The 15,486-nt window shown below is 65.0% G+C and overlaps 6 protein-coding genes across 6 annotated transcripts; 2 read left to right on the forward strand and 4 right to left on the reverse strand.

Annotated features, from left to right (window-relative positions):
* Nucleotides 1-201: 201 nt before the first annotated feature.
* Nucleotides 202-919, reverse strand: EMIHUDRAFT_433729 (hypothetical protein). The gene is given in 4 exon segments (XM_005789243.1): nt 202-261; nt 277-566; nt 634-761; nt 825-919. The coding sequence occupies 3 exon segments, from the start codon at nt 909-911 to the stop codon at nt 461-463; spliced, it is 321 nt and encodes a 106-aa protein (XP_005789300.1). The 5' UTR covers nt 912-919; the 3' UTR covers nt 202-261; nt 277-460.
* Nucleotides 920-1,232: 313 nt separating this feature from the next.
* EMIHUDRAFT_201150 (hypothetical protein) lies at nt 1,233-2,806 on the forward strand (the record flags this gene model as incomplete). The annotated part of the gene is made up of 4 exons (XM_005789244.1): nt 1,233-2,125; nt 2,295-2,327; nt 2,569-2,639; nt 2,706-2,806. 4 exons carry the CDS (start codon nt 1,233-1,235, stop codon nt 2,804-2,806), a joined length of 1,098 nt encoding a protein of 365 aa, XP_005789301.1.
* A 458-nt stretch (nt 2,807-3,264) lies between these two features.
* EMIHUDRAFT_98270 (hypothetical protein) lies at nt 3,265-4,449 on the forward strand (the record flags this gene model as incomplete). The annotated part of the gene is made up of 2 exons (XM_005789245.1): nt 3,265-3,688; nt 3,770-4,449. 2 exons carry the CDS (start codon nt 3,265-3,267, stop codon nt 4,447-4,449), a joined length of 1,104 nt encoding a protein of 367 aa, XP_005789302.1.
* A 201-nt stretch (nt 4,450-4,650) lies between these two features.
* Nucleotides 4,651-6,719, reverse strand: EMIHUDRAFT_201152 (hypothetical protein; the record flags this gene model as incomplete). Its single annotated transcript, XM_005789246.1, has 5 exons — nt 4,651-4,860; nt 4,993-5,115; nt 5,197-5,652; nt 5,752-5,892; nt 6,693-6,719. The coding sequence occupies 5 exons, from the start codon at nt 6,717-6,719 to the stop codon at nt 4,651-4,653; spliced, it is 957 nt and encodes a 318-aa protein (XP_005789303.1).
* A 308-nt stretch (nt 6,720-7,027) lies between these two features.
* On the reverse strand, nt 7,028-10,116 carry EMIHUDRAFT_201153 (hypothetical protein; the record flags this gene model as incomplete). The annotated part of the gene is made up of 3 exons (XM_005789247.1): nt 7,028-7,312; nt 7,517-10,021; nt 10,075-10,116. The coding sequence occupies 3 exons, from the start codon at nt 10,114-10,116 to the stop codon at nt 7,028-7,030; spliced, it is 2,832 nt and encodes a 943-aa protein (XP_005789304.1).
* A 438-nt stretch (nt 10,117-10,554) lies between these two features.
* EMIHUDRAFT_201154 (hypothetical protein) lies at nt 10,555-12,177 on the reverse strand (the record flags this gene model as incomplete). Its single annotated transcript, XM_005789248.1, has 4 exons — nt 10,555-10,903; nt 10,975-11,217; nt 11,285-11,735; nt 11,979-12,177. 4 exons carry the CDS (start codon nt 12,175-12,177, stop codon nt 10,555-10,557), a joined length of 1,242 nt encoding a protein of 413 aa, XP_005789305.1.
* Nucleotides 12,178-15,486: the final 3,309 nt, after the last annotated feature.

Genomic DNA, 15,486 nt, shown 5'->3' on the forward strand with positions numbered 1-15,486 from the left:
AAGTTGTGAGATGCTAGGTGACATATGGAGTTCACGTCAACGGTCGCGACGTGGTCAATATGTCGTGACAGCGGCTGCGAAACGACAGCAGCAACCGACAGCAGCAACGACAGCTGGTGACAGCTGGTGACAGCTGGTGACAGCTGGTGACAGCTGGTGACAGCCAGCTGCCAGATGTAAGTTGGTGAGAGTTTGTTTGTGAGTGGTGAAGTGAGTAGGATAAGTCACAAAGTGAGTTTTGTGTGAGATGCGCACTCTCCGTACTCCGAGAGTGGCCAGAGCTCTAGATGCTCCCGTCCGACCAGGAACAGAAGGGAGCGAGCACGGCGAACGGTCGACAACGGTCGTGCGCTGACTACCAGCACCGACCACGTGAACGCTCGGGCAACGACTGTTCGGGCGGGGTGACGGAGGCGCCAGTCCCCAATCGCTGTCCCCGGGCCAATGCGCCAAAGCCGCATCACGCCATCATGCATCGCAAGGCCCACTTGTCCGCGCGGGACGTGTTGTCCTCGACGCTCTCCCGCCTCTTGGCCTCTCGCGTGTCGGCGATGATGAAGGCGTGCCTGGCGAGCGGGCGCGGGCCGTGAGGGCCAAACCGGAGGCTCACGGGTGCAGCGACTCGGGGCTCGCATGTAATCCGCTTCCATCGCATCCATCAGAGCCGGGCGCGCTTGGAACATGGTGGAGGCGTTCAGGTCCATTGCTGCGAGGTACTCGTCGGTCGATATGTTGTAGCCGGCCGCCGCCTCCTCGACCGCCTGTCAAGACAGGGGCCGCTGCGTACCCGCCGCGAGGTGGTTGCGCGCTGGTTGGCGGCGCGCCTTCTCCCGCAGTGTCGCCCAGTGCGCGGCCGCGAGGTAATCCTTCTCCAGCCTCTCGTCCATCGAGGGAGGGCGGATGTACGCCATTCGTTCGGCTGCCGCGAATTCGTTGATGTGAGCCTCGTCAAAGTCAAAAAAGAAAGTACTGAGCCCGACTTTTAAGGGGGGGGGGTTTCTCGGTTTTTTTCAGCCCGGGCCGGTTTTTCTAAATTTACGAAAAAGAATTCAATAAGCGCCTCTTACAAAAGGCCCCCCCGTCTTGCACCACACAAATGGCATAGCACACTAGCATTTTTGGGCCGGAATAAACTTTAAAAGCCAGGGAAAAGAAAAAGCTCCGTATGTACCCCTCAATCCGACTGTCGCACGTTCGTGGCTTGTTGGCTCACCCACCAAGGCTTCTCGCTCATGATCCCGCTCGCCGACTGGGCGCGCTCGATCACCCTCGGCAACGCCGCGCTCTTTCGCTTCTGGTTCTCGTATCTCCTCGAGCCGTTCAGATCCCTTCCAGTCGAGCTGTACGATGAGCAGGCGCTCGCGCAGCGGATGGCCAAGGGCGAGGCGTTCGACCTCACCCTCCCGGCGTCGTACCCCAAGCTCTACGCCTCCGGCCTGTCCAAGCTGAACGCCTACATCGGCAGCCTCTGCCACGGCGTGCCCGCCGAGCCGATGACCAAGCAGTACCTCTTCTGGCTCGCGCGGGGCACCACCGTCGTGGCGGCCTGCTGCGGCTCCTTCGCCTCCCTCCTCCTCGCCTCGCTACTCCAGTTTTTGTTTCTGCCGTACAGCACGTTTGTCGCCATCGCCTACGGGCTCGAGACGGTCTTCACCCTCTACACGGGCCACGCCCTCGTCTTCCCGCTCCTCAGCCTCGCCGTGCGGGCCGCCCTCCCGCCGTGGCTAAACCCGACGCTCACGCTCGACGCCCGCTTCCTCGCCCTCTTCCTCCTCGTCGACCACGCCTTTTGCGCGGTGTGCCTCGGCTGGACGCCAAAGGGCACGCCCAAGCCCGTGCCGACGCGGCGCGTGCTCGCCTCGATGGCGTACGGCTTCCTCAACTGCAAGACGTACTACCTGGTGCTGCTCCCCGCCTGCTTCGGCCTCGAGCTCGAGCTGCTGCCGTGGCTGCTCGACGCGTCGCTCGGCCTCTCGGCCCGCGTGAGCGGCCACCTCGAGCGCTACTGGCAGGTCCACTTTTACCACATCCACAGGATGGGGCACATCACCAATGTCTACAACGACGCGCACAAGTTCCACCACTACCTGCACGACTGCACGCCCTTCGACGCGCACATCTTTGGGTCGGGGGGCGCCGCCTCCCTCCGCCCCCTCCCCACCCCCCAGCCCGCCTCCGCCCGCCTCCGACGGCACCGCCCCTCGCACCCTGCCCCCAGCGCCCGAGGAGTGGCTCATCCTCATGTCCGACCTCGCCCTCGGACTCGGGTTCGGCCTGCAGCCCGCCTCGCTCAGCGGCCACGTGCTCGGCGTCTCGTGGTACAACAAGTGCTTTGCTGCGGCCTGAACCCTCGCCCCAGCGTGCGACGCGGCTGCCGTGAGCGAGACGCCGCCGCGCAGGTGGGGCTTCCACTCGCGCTCCGACAAGCCCGCGCTGCACGGAGACAACTTCCACGCCGACCACCACCTCCGCCACTCGGTCAACTTTGGGCGCGCCGCCCCGCCCGCGGCGGCGCGAGCCCCAACGCCGCTCCCACACCGCCGCCCGCCCCTCGCGCTCCCCGCCCAGGTACGCCTACCCGCTCGAGCTGGTGATGGATACGGCGCCCAAGGAGCTCAAGGGCGTGGTCGAGTGGGACGGTGCGGCGGCCCCGCCCGCAGCGGAGAGAGGTCTGCCTCACCTTGCGTGGCTCCCTCGCCGGGCAGGGTACCGCATGGAGAAAGTCGAGGAGGAGGGCACCGTGACGCTGCGCTTCACGCCGTGCGCCACCGCCGAGAAGGCTCTCAACAAGACGCCCTGCAAGTAGCCCAGCCCTCTGTTAGGAGGTCCCACCTTGCGCGAACTCGCCGCGCGCGGCGGCGGGCGAGAGAGACGGATCCCGCGGCTGCCAAGGGCCACGCTGCGTACGTTGCCTGCTTAGTCACTCGGGAGCGCTTTGGTCCCCCGGTTCCGGACCTCTCGTCCGCTCGTCTCCGTGTGCCCTTTTCTCGTTCAGACGTAGTGTCGAGTCTTGTACAGTCGAGTCTTGTACCGTCGGGTCTTGTACAGTGTGTGTGACTCTCCATTGTCAATCCGCATTGTACGAGCGCCGTGCGCGGGCCGCGGCGCGGCGCGACGAGAGAGGCGGCGACGGCGGAGGGGGGAGGGGGGGGGGGGGGGGGGAAAAAAAAAAGAAAACAGACAACCCAAGGGAGGGATGGGAGAACGGCACGTGAGGAGCGCGCCCAACGGTTTAAAATTTCTTCCTGCGCACGAAGTTTCCCGATGGTTGACTCTTTCATCCTCGACGACCGTAGCGAGGGAGTCACCGGCACCGGCTGGTTGACGGGCTCGTACAAGTATTGTGAAGATGCGAACGGGGGAGGCCTTTCGTGGCACCACGACGATGGCCAGAACAAGGGCCGTGTCAGCGCCGTTTACTCCTTGAGCGGCCGCAACACGTCCGGCTGCTTCGCCGTCTCCGAGTGGCACCCTGGCGGCGAGTCCTGCTCGAGATACCTGCCGAGTCGCGTCCCAATCACTCTGACGCATGGTAGCCCGGCTGACCCGACCGTCACGCACGTCTTCATTGATCAGTCACATAACGGCGGGGGCTGGAACCCGCTCGGCTTCTTCTACTTCGCCCAAGGCTTTGGGCAGGTCGTCTCCTCAAACGCTGGGACCGACCAGTGCGACCGCAGCGTCTGCTGTGCGCGCACTGCGACAGCCCTCACCTCCTAGCGCACATCCGTCCGCCACCACCCCACACAGCCTATCTTCCCCACCGCAGATTGGGTCACCGACGCGTTCAAGTTTGAGCGGGCTCCGAGCGACGCTTGCCTCGCCAACCCGCCGCCCCCGCCCGCCGGTCCTCGGCCAGACGCGTCAGCCAGAGCGTGCTGCGACCCGACGATGGCCGAACGGTTTGGTGGCTCGCGAATCGTCACGCTCCTCTCCTGCCTGGTGGTCTTTGCGATGATCGCACTCCTCGCGAGGCGCTGGCTGCGCAGGCGCCGCCGCGCTGCAGGCGGCGGCACGAGCGGTGGCGCCGGTGGCGGAGGCGGTGGCGGAAGCGGAGGCGGAGGCGGAGGCGGCGCCACAGAGCTCGAGCTGTCTACGGCGGTCGCAGCGCTGCCGACGGCGAGCTGTGCGGCGGGCGAGACGGGCGAGGATTGCGCAATCTGCTTATGCGCTTTTGCCGAAGGAGAGAAGGCGACCACGCTGCCATGTGGGCACCGATACCATACGGCTTGCATTGAGACGTGGCTGCTCGGGCGCGGCGGCGGCGGCCAGGGTCCAAACATGTGCCCGCTCTGCAAGGCCCCAGTCGTCATCGTCATCGGCTCCGGCGATGCTTCGCCTTTGGGCCGCGTGAGAGGCTTGGCACTCCCGACTGCGAGCCGCCGGGTGATGCTCGCAGCGGCCCCCTCCGTGAGGGCCGGTAGTGACGCTGGTGGTGCAGCGGTGTAGTCTGTAGAGGGAGAAGGGAGCCAGCCCGCGCACACCTTCCACCGCGGCCACACGCCCTCGGCCTCGCCGCCAACTCGCCGCCGCGCGGCACCAGCAGCGCGGCCGCGGGGCCTCCCCGCGCGTCTTGCGCTACGTGCTAGTATCCAAGACCAAGTACTATTATACGCACACTATGTGTACACTTTGGTGTATTATTTTCTGTCACTGTGGGTACTCTTCTAATTCATCCTGCAAGTCCATCTCCACCGCCTTGCGCGCTCGCTCCTCGGCGAGCTCGCGCGCCCTCGCGAACGTCTCCGCGTCGAGCTCATCGAGCTCTACCCGCACCCGCTTCGACGACCCTGCCTCGCGCCCGTCGAGCGGCTTCAGCGCGCGCGGGCTCTCTTTGGCGAGCTGCCGCGCCACGCGCGACTGGTCGAGGGGCGACAGGTCGTGCAGCTCGCGCAGCAGCTCGCGCTTCTGCGCAAACGTCGGCCCGCCCTCGCGCTCCGCCGCCCTCGCGCCCCGCGGCGGAGGCTCCGCCGCCGTCTGGATGCTCTCGACCCGCAGCTCGAAGGCCTCCTTAAGGTGCTTGGCGCACTTCCCCGCCGCCTGGCGGCCCTGGTTGTACGCGAGCGCGTTCTCGCAGACCCGCACCACCCGCCGCTTCAGCTCGGCGAGCCACGCCTACGTGGAAGGTTCCGGGAAGGATCCGAGTGGGCCCTGCCGCCCGCCGCCTCCGGCTCGACGGAGCCCGGCCTCGCCGACGAGCCAGGCGGCCTGCCCCGCGTCCTCGCCGTCCGCCTGGCGCTGCACCTTCCTCAGCCAGTCGGTGATCGAGTCGAGGTCCTCCGGCTCGGAAGGCCTCTTCATCTCCTCCCTCAGGAAGGCGACGTACTCGTCACCCAACTTCCGCCAGTCCTTCTCGCGCCGGTAGTGCTCCGAGAAGGGGGAGCGGCGCACGTCGGCGAGGAGCAGCCTCGCGCGCAGCAACCTCGGGCACGGGGGCGCCTCCTTCTCCAGCTCGCGGTGCATCTCCGCCAGCTTCGCCTCAAAGTCGCTCGCCAGCTTCGAGGCGTGGTCAAAGATGTACGCCGGGCTGCCGGGCTTGTTGGGCTCCGGCTTGCCGCGCGGCTCGTTGAACACCAGGGCGTTCTTCCAGATCTGCCGGCAGTCGCACGCAAAGTCCTCGAGGAACTGGTAGTGCTTCTCGTCCGCCGGGCGCTTGCTGTGGCGCGGCCGGCGGAGCCGTCAGGCGCATGCGCGGGAGAGGGCACACGCGGGCGCGCGGGCGCGCCTGTCTTCTTCGAGCTTGCGAGTCACCGTGCCCAGGTCCATTGGCTGCTTGATCACGGTCAGGTAGCCGCGCATGAAGTCAGCGCCGGCGGTTGCGCTGACCGGCCTGTTGAAGTAGAGCTTGCACGGCTCGCGCCGCTTGAATGCCTCCAACATCTTGTGCACCTCCTTGGTGGTAGACTCAATCATTGGCTTGAGCACAAGGTCTGGAGGCAGGCTCGACTTCCAGGACATGGTCCCGCGCACGGGACAGACCGCACGTGCAGCACCTCCAAAAAGAATTCTGCCGCCCACTCCAAAAAGAATTATGATTCGCATTTGGAAAATGACATACGGGCACATGCGCCAGAGCGCACACGAGTGGGTGTGCGGACAACTTCGAAAGACGGTGAGGCCGGGATCGCACACGGCAGGGGTGGCGGGACGGTTGTGTGGAGCGAAGTGGCAGCTGTAGCCAGCCTCAATCAAGCAGGCAGTGGGACAGGGGGAAGGACAGGCGAGCGACATTTGACGACGTCGGGGGTCACAATGTGACGACCAAAACGATCTTTGGAGCCAGGGTGAGACAACAGGTCGGGTGCCACGGACGCCACACGCGACACGGGGCACACCACCGGCGTATACTAGAGGGGGAAAAGAAACGGGGAATGAGAGGCCCCGCCACGACGGAAGCGCATTTTGGGGATGCAGGGCGTGCAAGGCGGCGAGGGATGAAGCCACAAAGGAGGCGCGCGAGGCAAGGAGGAGATACGGAGAACGAAGAGATTGGGACGACTGGACACGCAGGAAGACAGAGAGCCGCCACAGGCGTCGTTGCACGTTGGCGCACGTGCTGAGTGGCAGCTGCGCTGGAAACAAGGAAGAGGCGCGTTACTCCATGCGGAAGGTCGAGAAACACACGGCGAGGGCGACAGCAAGAGTCGAACGGGAGGCGCCTGAATCAAAAGACACGGCGACATCCTTGAGACCCGCGCGAGAGCGGCCTCCTTAAACATAAAGGCAATGGGGTCTAGAGATTTGGAGCGCTCGCCGAAGAGGAGTACGACAAAATAGCGCCCGTGATTGCCAGCACGCTACCCGCACTGACAGACTCTTGCCTCCCCTTGAAATGTATCTCCCTGTGTGGTGGCGGCGGCCGGCGGCGTGCCGGGCGGGTCCTCCCACACGTTCCTCCCTTGGGTTGTCTGTTTACTTTCTTTCTTAGATGGATAAAAGCAAAAAAAGGAGGAGCAGGTGTATAAACGAGCTCTCGGCTCTAGTAGACTACTACCCCTCTAGATTGTGACTGACGATCTCGGCCGTCTCACGGCTCGTAGATGCGCATCACTCCATCCATGTCGGCGCGGCAGATTGGACACTGCGAAAAGGTGTCCAAGTCTTTGAGCGCTGTCGCGGCGCAGTCGGGGCACAGGCAGAGGTGGCGGCACGGCTTGACGGCGTGCGTCCGAGGCCCACTCAGGCAAACGACGCACACCTTGCCAGCCTGCTCGACGCTGCTCCCGGCGGTACCGCTCACGTCGAGTGCGACGTGGGATGAGCTGGCGTGCGCCTGCTCCGCTCCGCTCGAAGAAGCGACGGGCTTCTTCGACTCGCGGCGCGTGAGCCCACGGCGGGGCGGCGACGGCGGCCTCGACGGCGGCCTCGACGGCGGCCTCGACGGCGGCCTCGACGGCGGCTGCGGCGGGGCGTAACCCGAGCCCTCCTCGGTCGCGCCGGCACCTGAGCCTCCCTGAGCCGGTGGCGGAGCCGCGTGCAGATCCCTCGAAGTGGAGCCCCTCTTCATTGCCGCGACCCCCCTCGTGTGGGCGAGGCGGCCGCGGGCGCGGCTCCAGAGCCCCGACCCCACGCTCGACTCGGCCTCCTGCCCCCCCTGCCCCCCCTGCCCGTTATCCGTGCCCCCGGTCGTCTCGGTCTCTCGCTCCTCGTCGGCGTCGAGCAGGTCGTCCGCCGAGCCACTCGACGACCTGTGAAAGCTCATCCGCTTCGCGACTCGCTTGCGCGTCGCCCCCATCGCCTGCGCGGCCAGCGAGAGGCTGACGCGACGGTGCGGGCCCGTCATGAGCGCGACGGCGAGCGGCTTGAACAGCCCGTTGTTGATCAGGTCGACGGGCGTGGTGCCGAAGAAGTGGCCAAACTCGCAGCCGTCGCGCTCGGGGTCGTTCTCATGCAGCATGACAATCTCGGCCCCGATCTCGAGCGCGAGGCGCACCTCTGCGGCCAGCTCCACACCCGCCGCGCCGTGCCAGGTGTTGCGGTTGAGGTAGAGCAGAAAGATCTGGCGGCGCTTCTCCAGGTTCCGGGGCACCCTCCCGGGGCCGGAGCCGGTGCCGGTGCCGGAGAGGGACACGTTGCTCCCAGCGGACGCGCCGCCCAGCTCCCCCTCGCCCTCCTCGAGCCTCCTCCTCGCGAGCACGGCCGGGTCGACCCACTCGGCGGGCGGCTCGAGCCGGACGAAAAAGTCGCTCGAGCGGAAGGTCTTTGCGAGCTCACGGATCGCCCGCCGGCAGCCAACGTTGTTTGGGGAGGCGTACGCCGCCACGGGCGAGGCAAAGGTCAGGTCCTCCACCTCGCAGTCCGTCTTGAGGTAGACGTCGAGGATCTGGTCGTCGAGGTAGAGCGGCGTGTAGTCGAGGACGACGCGCGCAATCTCCTTGAGCGTGCAGAGCTGGAAGACGGTGACGCGGTGCCACTCGAGCACATCGCGCATTGCGCCCTCCTTGCCAAACACAAACTCGCGCAGGTCCTCCGGGCACTCGTCCATCGACGCCTCGTACGGCAGGCCGCCCTTGTTGACGTCCCTCTCGTGGACGAGGATCACGGGCAGCTTTCGCTCCGCGGTGGACCGCACCTCGCGCAGGCAGTTGCGCGAGGTGAAGTACCCGCGCGAGAGGAACATGAGCACCGCCATCGTCTCGTCGATGTAACCCTCCAGGTTGCCGATGTCTTCGAGATCATCGACGTCCAGGAAGATGACGAGGTCGGGCACCATCCGCAGGAGCTGCCGCTTGATCACGGCGACCTGGTCCTGGCCGGTGCCCCAGATGTGGCTCAGGAAGAGGTGGTATTTGAGCCCCCGCGCGATGGACACCTGTGGCCGCGCCTTGGTCGCCTTGAGCCGCAGGAGCTCGTCCTTGCCACGGAGCACCATGCTGCGGACCGTCAGCGCGGAGAGGCCGAGCGCGAGGACGGCCATGGCGGCGAAGCAGAGGACGGCGATGTTTTCGAGCGACTCAAAGACGAGCACCGATACGACCGGGTCGGTGTCGCCCGTCTCGACCGCCGCGCTCGCGATCGCCACCGAGAACTGCTCGTGTAGGTACATGAACGTCGACCCGATGAGCAGCACGATGATGACGAGCTGCGCGGCGCACGAGAGGAACTGGATCACCTCCGCCTTGTACGGCACGAGGAGCATCTGGCTGATGAGGAAGAGCACGCTCACGACGAGCGCCACCGCCAGCCGCAGGAAGGCGGCCGACTCGGGGATGGCGAGCACGAAGCCAGTGAGCAGCAGCCGCCGCACCAGCTCGAGCCACTCCCACCAGTAAAACTCGGCCTTGAAGTCTCGGGTGAGGAGGCCGGCGGCGCGGGACCACTTGTTTGGCTTGCGGTGCATCACCGCGCCGCGGATGCTCAGGAAGAGCGCCGCTAGTCCGAGCAGCGAGCCGATGGGCCAGAGGACTATCAGCGCCCACGCCAGGCCTTGCAGCTCATGGTACTCGGGACTCGCCTCGCGCCCGTCACCGGGGCACTCGATGTCGAGGCTGGCCCGCAGAAACTCGCGCGTGTCCATGTCGGTGTTGACGACGAACCGGCGGCAGTGGAAGGCGCTGAAGACGCTGGCGGAGACGCTGGTGCAGAAGATGACGATCATCCAGAGGGTGGCAGGCAGCAGCAGGCGGAGGCTGCTCCGGACAGCGTGCACCACGGCGCGCCAAGGGGAGAGAGGCGGGACGGCGTCGCCGTTGGCGCTGCGCCGCTCGCTGCGCCGCTCGCTGCGCAGTCGCACGATAGAGAGGATCAGCCATACGAAGAGCAGCAGCCCGATCGGGACGAACCCCTTCAGCAGGAGCAGGTTGAAGAGTCCGCCGAGGCACTTTGTCGGCACAAACAACGGCCCAAAGATGTCGATGTAGATCGCCTCCATGGCCTCAAGGAAGGCGCGGAACGAGTCGGGCATCGTGATCGAGTAGACAGCGCCCATAGGCGCGACCACCTGCACGAAGCCGATCAGCAGCTTGAGCTTGCTTTCGATGCGCAGATCCTTCCACGCGAGCCGCAGCTTCTTCAGCAGATTCTGCGCACGCTCAGAGTGCTGGTTCGCCACGTACGCCACGCACAGGCTGAGACCTGAATGTCTTGTCTGTGCCACTGCGTGCACTCTGCACTCATCAGTTAAGTTTTGCGCAGTGTCCGCGCTGTGTGTCGGAGTGTCGCAGCAGTGTAAATAATAAACCAACGAGAGCAGGAGTCGTGAAACGAGGATCGAGGTCAGAGAGAGATTTTTAAAGACCAACAAGAAATCCCTCTTCTTCGAGGTCAGCGTCAGGAGACAACTTCCAAGGACGCAGACTCGAGAGCGAGAACCAAGAAATAGATAACAAAGCTCATGCGGTCTTTGTACTTTTGAAATATTGATTATTGATATTGTGCACAGCCACAGGGTCAGGGTACAGGGATCAGGCCGTGCATCAGGGTTCTTTGACTTTGTGAGTGACCCTGCCTCAATGAGATTGTGTTGCCGTCTCTCTCCGAGAGCGATTTATTTCTTTTTCTCGTTCCAGAGACCCACAGCCACACACCCACTACGGCTTTAGTGATGGAGAGTACTCAGCCCCGCTCGTGTGGCTCGAGGTAGTCCATTCCGAGTGCCTCGAAAACCTCTCGCTCCGACCCCGCCGGCACCGCCTCCCCCTCCTGCCCGTCGACCGCGGGCTTGCGCTCGAGCCGGTACTCGTTGAGGGTCATCCCGAGCTCGATAGCGCGGAGTCGCATCTTGACGTTGAGCAAGTTCGACCCCGTGAAGTAGAGCGTCGCGAAGTGGAACTGCTCCGGCGGCACGCTGCGCAAATCGAGCCGCCGGTGCATCCCGTCCGGCAGGCGGCACACGCCCATGAACTTGCTCGGCCCCTGCGCGAGCGTGTCCGTCACGTAGCCGCTCTCGCGCAACACGTCAACCCTACAGGCGCACCGCAGCCTCGCTCACGCGGCGCGGTCGCCGCACTTGGGCACGCGGCGAGGCGGCTGCACCAGCGTGCGAGGAGCGACGCTGGCGTGGCGCCGTCGGTCGGAGTGACGAGCGCGTCGATGTCGCCCGAGGTCGCCTTGCCCCTGCGGTACGAACCGCACACGACGAGCTGCATCGCAGGCAGCGACGCGTCCCGCGCAGACAGGAGCGCCTCCTCGTGCCGCCTCGCCTCGGCGCGAGGGATCTTCTGCCGGAACTCCTCCGCGTGCCGCAGGCCGATGCGCTGCGCGGGGTCGAGCGACACGCTCCCGCCCGCGACGGCGGCGCGCAAGCCGTCGAGCGTCCGGATGCCTACAGGAAAAGTGCAGGAACGGTCCGCGAAGGCCGCGCAGCTGCTGCAAGCCGTCAAACGCGCGGACGCCCTGTCCGATGAGCGCGCCGGCCCGGACGGCGCCGACGCCGTGGACCAGCTGCAGCTCGCGCAGGGCGACGACGTCCGTGTCTCGCTTGAGCTCCTCGAGCTCGGGCAGGTGCCCGCTCTCGAGCACCTGCTCACGCATCGGCTGTGGAGGGACGCACTTCACTCCTCCGGCCCGGGCAGGCGGCTCCAGCGCCTTGTCGATCCGCTCCGCCATGCCTTTGCCGATCCCTGCGATGCCGCGAGCCTCCTTGCCCGAGACGACGGCGGACGGGTGCGCCCGCAGGGCCGCAGCCGCTTTCTGGTACGCGGTCGCCCGAAAGGTATCCTTTTGGAGCTTCTTGATGGCGCCCATCTGCTCGAAAATGGAGGCCAGGTGGTCGTTGTCGCTGCTGGGAGCGATGCCTTCGGGCGAGTCGGGCGTTGCGCCGGGGCTCGCACCGGCGCTACTCGCTGCCGCCGCCGCCGCGGGAGGAGTGGACAGCGAATCGGCAGCCACCCTCGCGCGCTTTCTCGCCGCAGCAGGCGGTGACGCCTCGCGCTCCTCCGCCGTCGCGGGCGGTGGCGCCGTCGCGGCCACGGGCGGTGGCGCCGTCGCGGCCGCGGGCGGTGGCGCCTCGTGCTCTTGCGCTGCCGCAGACTGCTTACGGCGGATGGGTCGCGTCCTCTGAGTGCTCTTATTTCTCTGCACCATCGCGTTCAGGTCGACCTCATACGAGAATCCGCGAGCCTCGAACTGCCCGGAATTGCTTGTGCTGTTGACAGCGTCTGCGATGGCTGCCCGCATTGCCGCGTCTACAGGCACCCACTTGTCACGCGTGAGCTCGATCTCCCACAGGTCGTCCATTGTCCCACGCGGCGGGCAGAAGTGGAGTTGCCCAGGTGAGGCGGCGCTTGGGCAACGCTTGCCGACACCGTTGGACGGGGGGCGCCAGGGTAAGCGAAAAAAAAACAAATTTTATCTCAGGGCCTCTGGGGCGGTCAAAACCGGACCTACCTACCTCTTGGGAATCTTGCAATACGTATCGCTGGCTGAGCCGACGAGGACGGTGGTTGTCAACAGACCCCCTATCTGGCTAGGAGCCGGAACCCAGTACAGTGCTATTCACAGCACAAGCTGGCGGCTTCAGCATGTGCGTCCTTCTTTTTCGGACGGGGTCGGGGACACGCACTCCCCGGTGAGCGGTGTGAAAAAGTTGTTAGTCTAAATAAATAAATAAAAACGGACACCTCTCTACTGTGAGATGGGTAAAAAGGAACAGGTCCCCGCCCTTGCGATCTTTGTGCAGGGTTCTTTGTGGGTGTGGTCGGCGACTAGCCGGGGTCGTCCTCCCGACGGGGTACTAGCACTAGCCGTCTTCCACATGGTCCCTCGGGTCCCTGCTGCTCCTAATCTCTTCGTACATCCTCCTGCTGATCTCCGCAACGTCCTGCTCCCTCCCTCGTCTCGCCCTGCGGGCGTCTGCTCCGCCTCCCCGTCGTTAGTCTGTACTTGGCCTGTCTAGGAGTTTCCGGAAACCAAAAAGGAAACCAGAGGGTCCCCAGCACTTTGTCTTTGAGTTTCCGGAAGTTTCCAGGGAAACCAGAGGGTGTTTGGTGCTCCATTCTGCTTCTCTCGAGTTTCCCTCGGGAAACTCGCGAGTTTCCCTGAGTCTGAGAGCTGGTCTGGGGTAAAATATGGGGCAAAATGGAGGAAATCGGCAAACTACCAAAACAGCCTCAGTAGCTCAGACTCGGCTCTCAGTCCTCAGTCAGAGCCCCCCAAAATGACGGACATCCACGGAGTTTCCCCGGGGTTTCCCGAGGAAACTAGATAGGGTGCCCACAGGACCCGACTGAAAAAGGGACGCACGAGGCAAATCTGATGTTGGAGTGTTCCAATAGGAGCGAGGCCTCTCTTCCGTTGGGGGACCGAGTGAATAGGAAACGAGGGTTCCCCATTGTGAGTCGCTCGCGTGCGAGCGTGACACTGCACTTGGCGCCGAGCGGCCGCGGCTCAGACCTTGTGCAGGCCTACCCTCAATGACCACGCCGGTCCGGACCGATGGCGCTCGGTGTGGAGCAAGCAAGACCCCCCCCCCCCCAATCGGCGCGCGCCCGACCTTTGAACGGCCGCCAGGAGCACCAAGAGGACTCCTCTTGGCTGTGGTCAAGGGGGCTTCGACCGGCCTCGGCTGGGGGGGCGGGTTGTCCCGGCTGCGGACGCGTTCTGCTAGCAGCCCCCTGGGATGGGGACAGCACCCCAAAACTGCCCCTCGGCGGCATACAGCACTGCCAGCCAGCCTATTCCTCCTCCTCAAGGGCTGTACTATGGCCATATTGCGCCGCCTCCTACTGGCAGCCGGGCGGGCGCGCGCCGTGCGCGCCTCGGCGCGCGCACGGCTCGCAAAGCTCGAACGAGTACACTGCCGCCCGGCCGCCTCAAGGCTGCCGGGCGGCAGTACTGCCTCGCAAGGCGCGCACCGGCTGCTCTGGCTGCTGCGCCGGCGGCCGCTGCGCTGGCCGCTGCTGCGCTGGCCGGCGAGCGGTACGGCCGCCGGCGGCCGCTGCACCCGCGCCTTCCCTCGCGGGCGCCGTCGCGCCGCGCGCGCCCAACTCTGCTGGCACACGGCACGCGTCGTCACTCAGCCGCGGAGAACAGGCAGTGCAGCGCGCGAAGCGCGCGCGATCTCGTAAGGCTGGATCCGGCCATTCCAAGGGTATACCTTTGAGAATCCCCAGCGTCCCTCCCTCCTAGTCACAATCTCAATATCTCGACTCTCCAACACGAAGTGCTGCGATCGGGGGTGGCCCATTTCTTTCTTACTTTCTTTTTTTGGGCCCTGTGGGCACCCTACCCTAAACTAGAGGGAAACTAGAAGGAAACACGGAAAGGAAACCAGGTAGGGTGCGAGAGGAAACTCCTAGACAGGCAGGCCAAGTCTGTCTGTACTCGCCACAGGAAGGACTGGCGGGATGGACCTCCCGGGCTCTGCCTCTGGACAGGGTGGCCCGCCACAACGCACAAGGACCCCAGGAATTGCGACTCGCCGCTTTCCTCCCACTGTGAATTTGTGTGAGCTCTGTGTCCTGTTTTGCCAACAACGTACCTAAGGCCAAGTACTTGGCAGAAAGAAAAGAAACACGCCAACCGTGTGTGTCCGCCTTGCGTTTGTTTCATTACATCGATGGCAACAAAACAAAACAAATCTCCCTCCCGCGGCTACATTTAGCTCAAAAAGAATTTCACAACAAAACTCCCTCGCACGACACTAGGCATGGGACTGGCGCGCACTGCTCAAAAAGAATTTTACAACAAAACTCCCTCGCACGACACTGGGCACAGGACTGGGCACGGGACTGGCTCGCACTGGCACTAACACAGGTACAACAAAAGCTCTACACTAAACTGTTGAAGATCGTTTCGCGCGTCGCGTTTAGCGCGCCACGGCGCTACTGCTGCCGTGCGGTGCGCGACTCGCAGCCAGCCAGCCACAGATGATCGACGACGATGCTGGGGCCTTCGATGCGTGGTTCCGCACCCGGCGCCCCGCCAAGCACCGGCCCCGCCCCGCGACGGCAGCGGCTGACGGAGGCCTAGACCGGATGCTGAGATCCGAGTCCGCCCCCCTCCTCTCCCGCCGGGAGGCGAGCCCTCGCCGCTCTCCGCAACCCGCGGCTACCGCGGCGACAGGCCTGGCTCCGGCGACCGCGGTTGGCCTTCTTGGCCCGAGCGGGCGGATCATGATTGGAGAGGCAGATCGGGCACGGGCTATGTACGCGTGGGGCGTCTCTGCTCCAGAGGCAAAGGTTGCAGAGATCAGAGCGATCGCCCGCGAGGGAGGTTCGGGCATCGCGGCCTGGCGGACCATGCTCCAGCGAGAGGCCACAGGTGCGACCGCGCGCGCAACGACGGCCCCGATGGGCGCGAGCCGGGCGAGCCAGTGGGCGAGGCTGCAGAGCGGCGCGGCGAGTGGGGCTGGTCGCCCACAGACTGCGGGAAATGCCGATGCGTGGGGCCGGCACCAGTCAGCAGAGAATCAATCTAGCCAGCGAATGCAGCGCAGCCTGTCGCGCTTCTCGCTCGAGCCGCCAAGGCGAACTCAGCTAGACGCCTCCACCCTGGAAAGGATTGCTGCCTTTGAACGCACGCACCGCGCTGCCGGGACGCAAGGCT

This window comes from Emiliania huxleyi, assembly GCF_000372725.1.
Source record: "Emiliania huxleyi CCMP1516 chromosome Unknown EMIHUscaffold_13, whole genome shotgun sequence".
NCBI lineage: Eukaryota > Haptophyta > Isochrysidales > Noelaerhabdaceae > Emiliania > Emiliania huxleyi.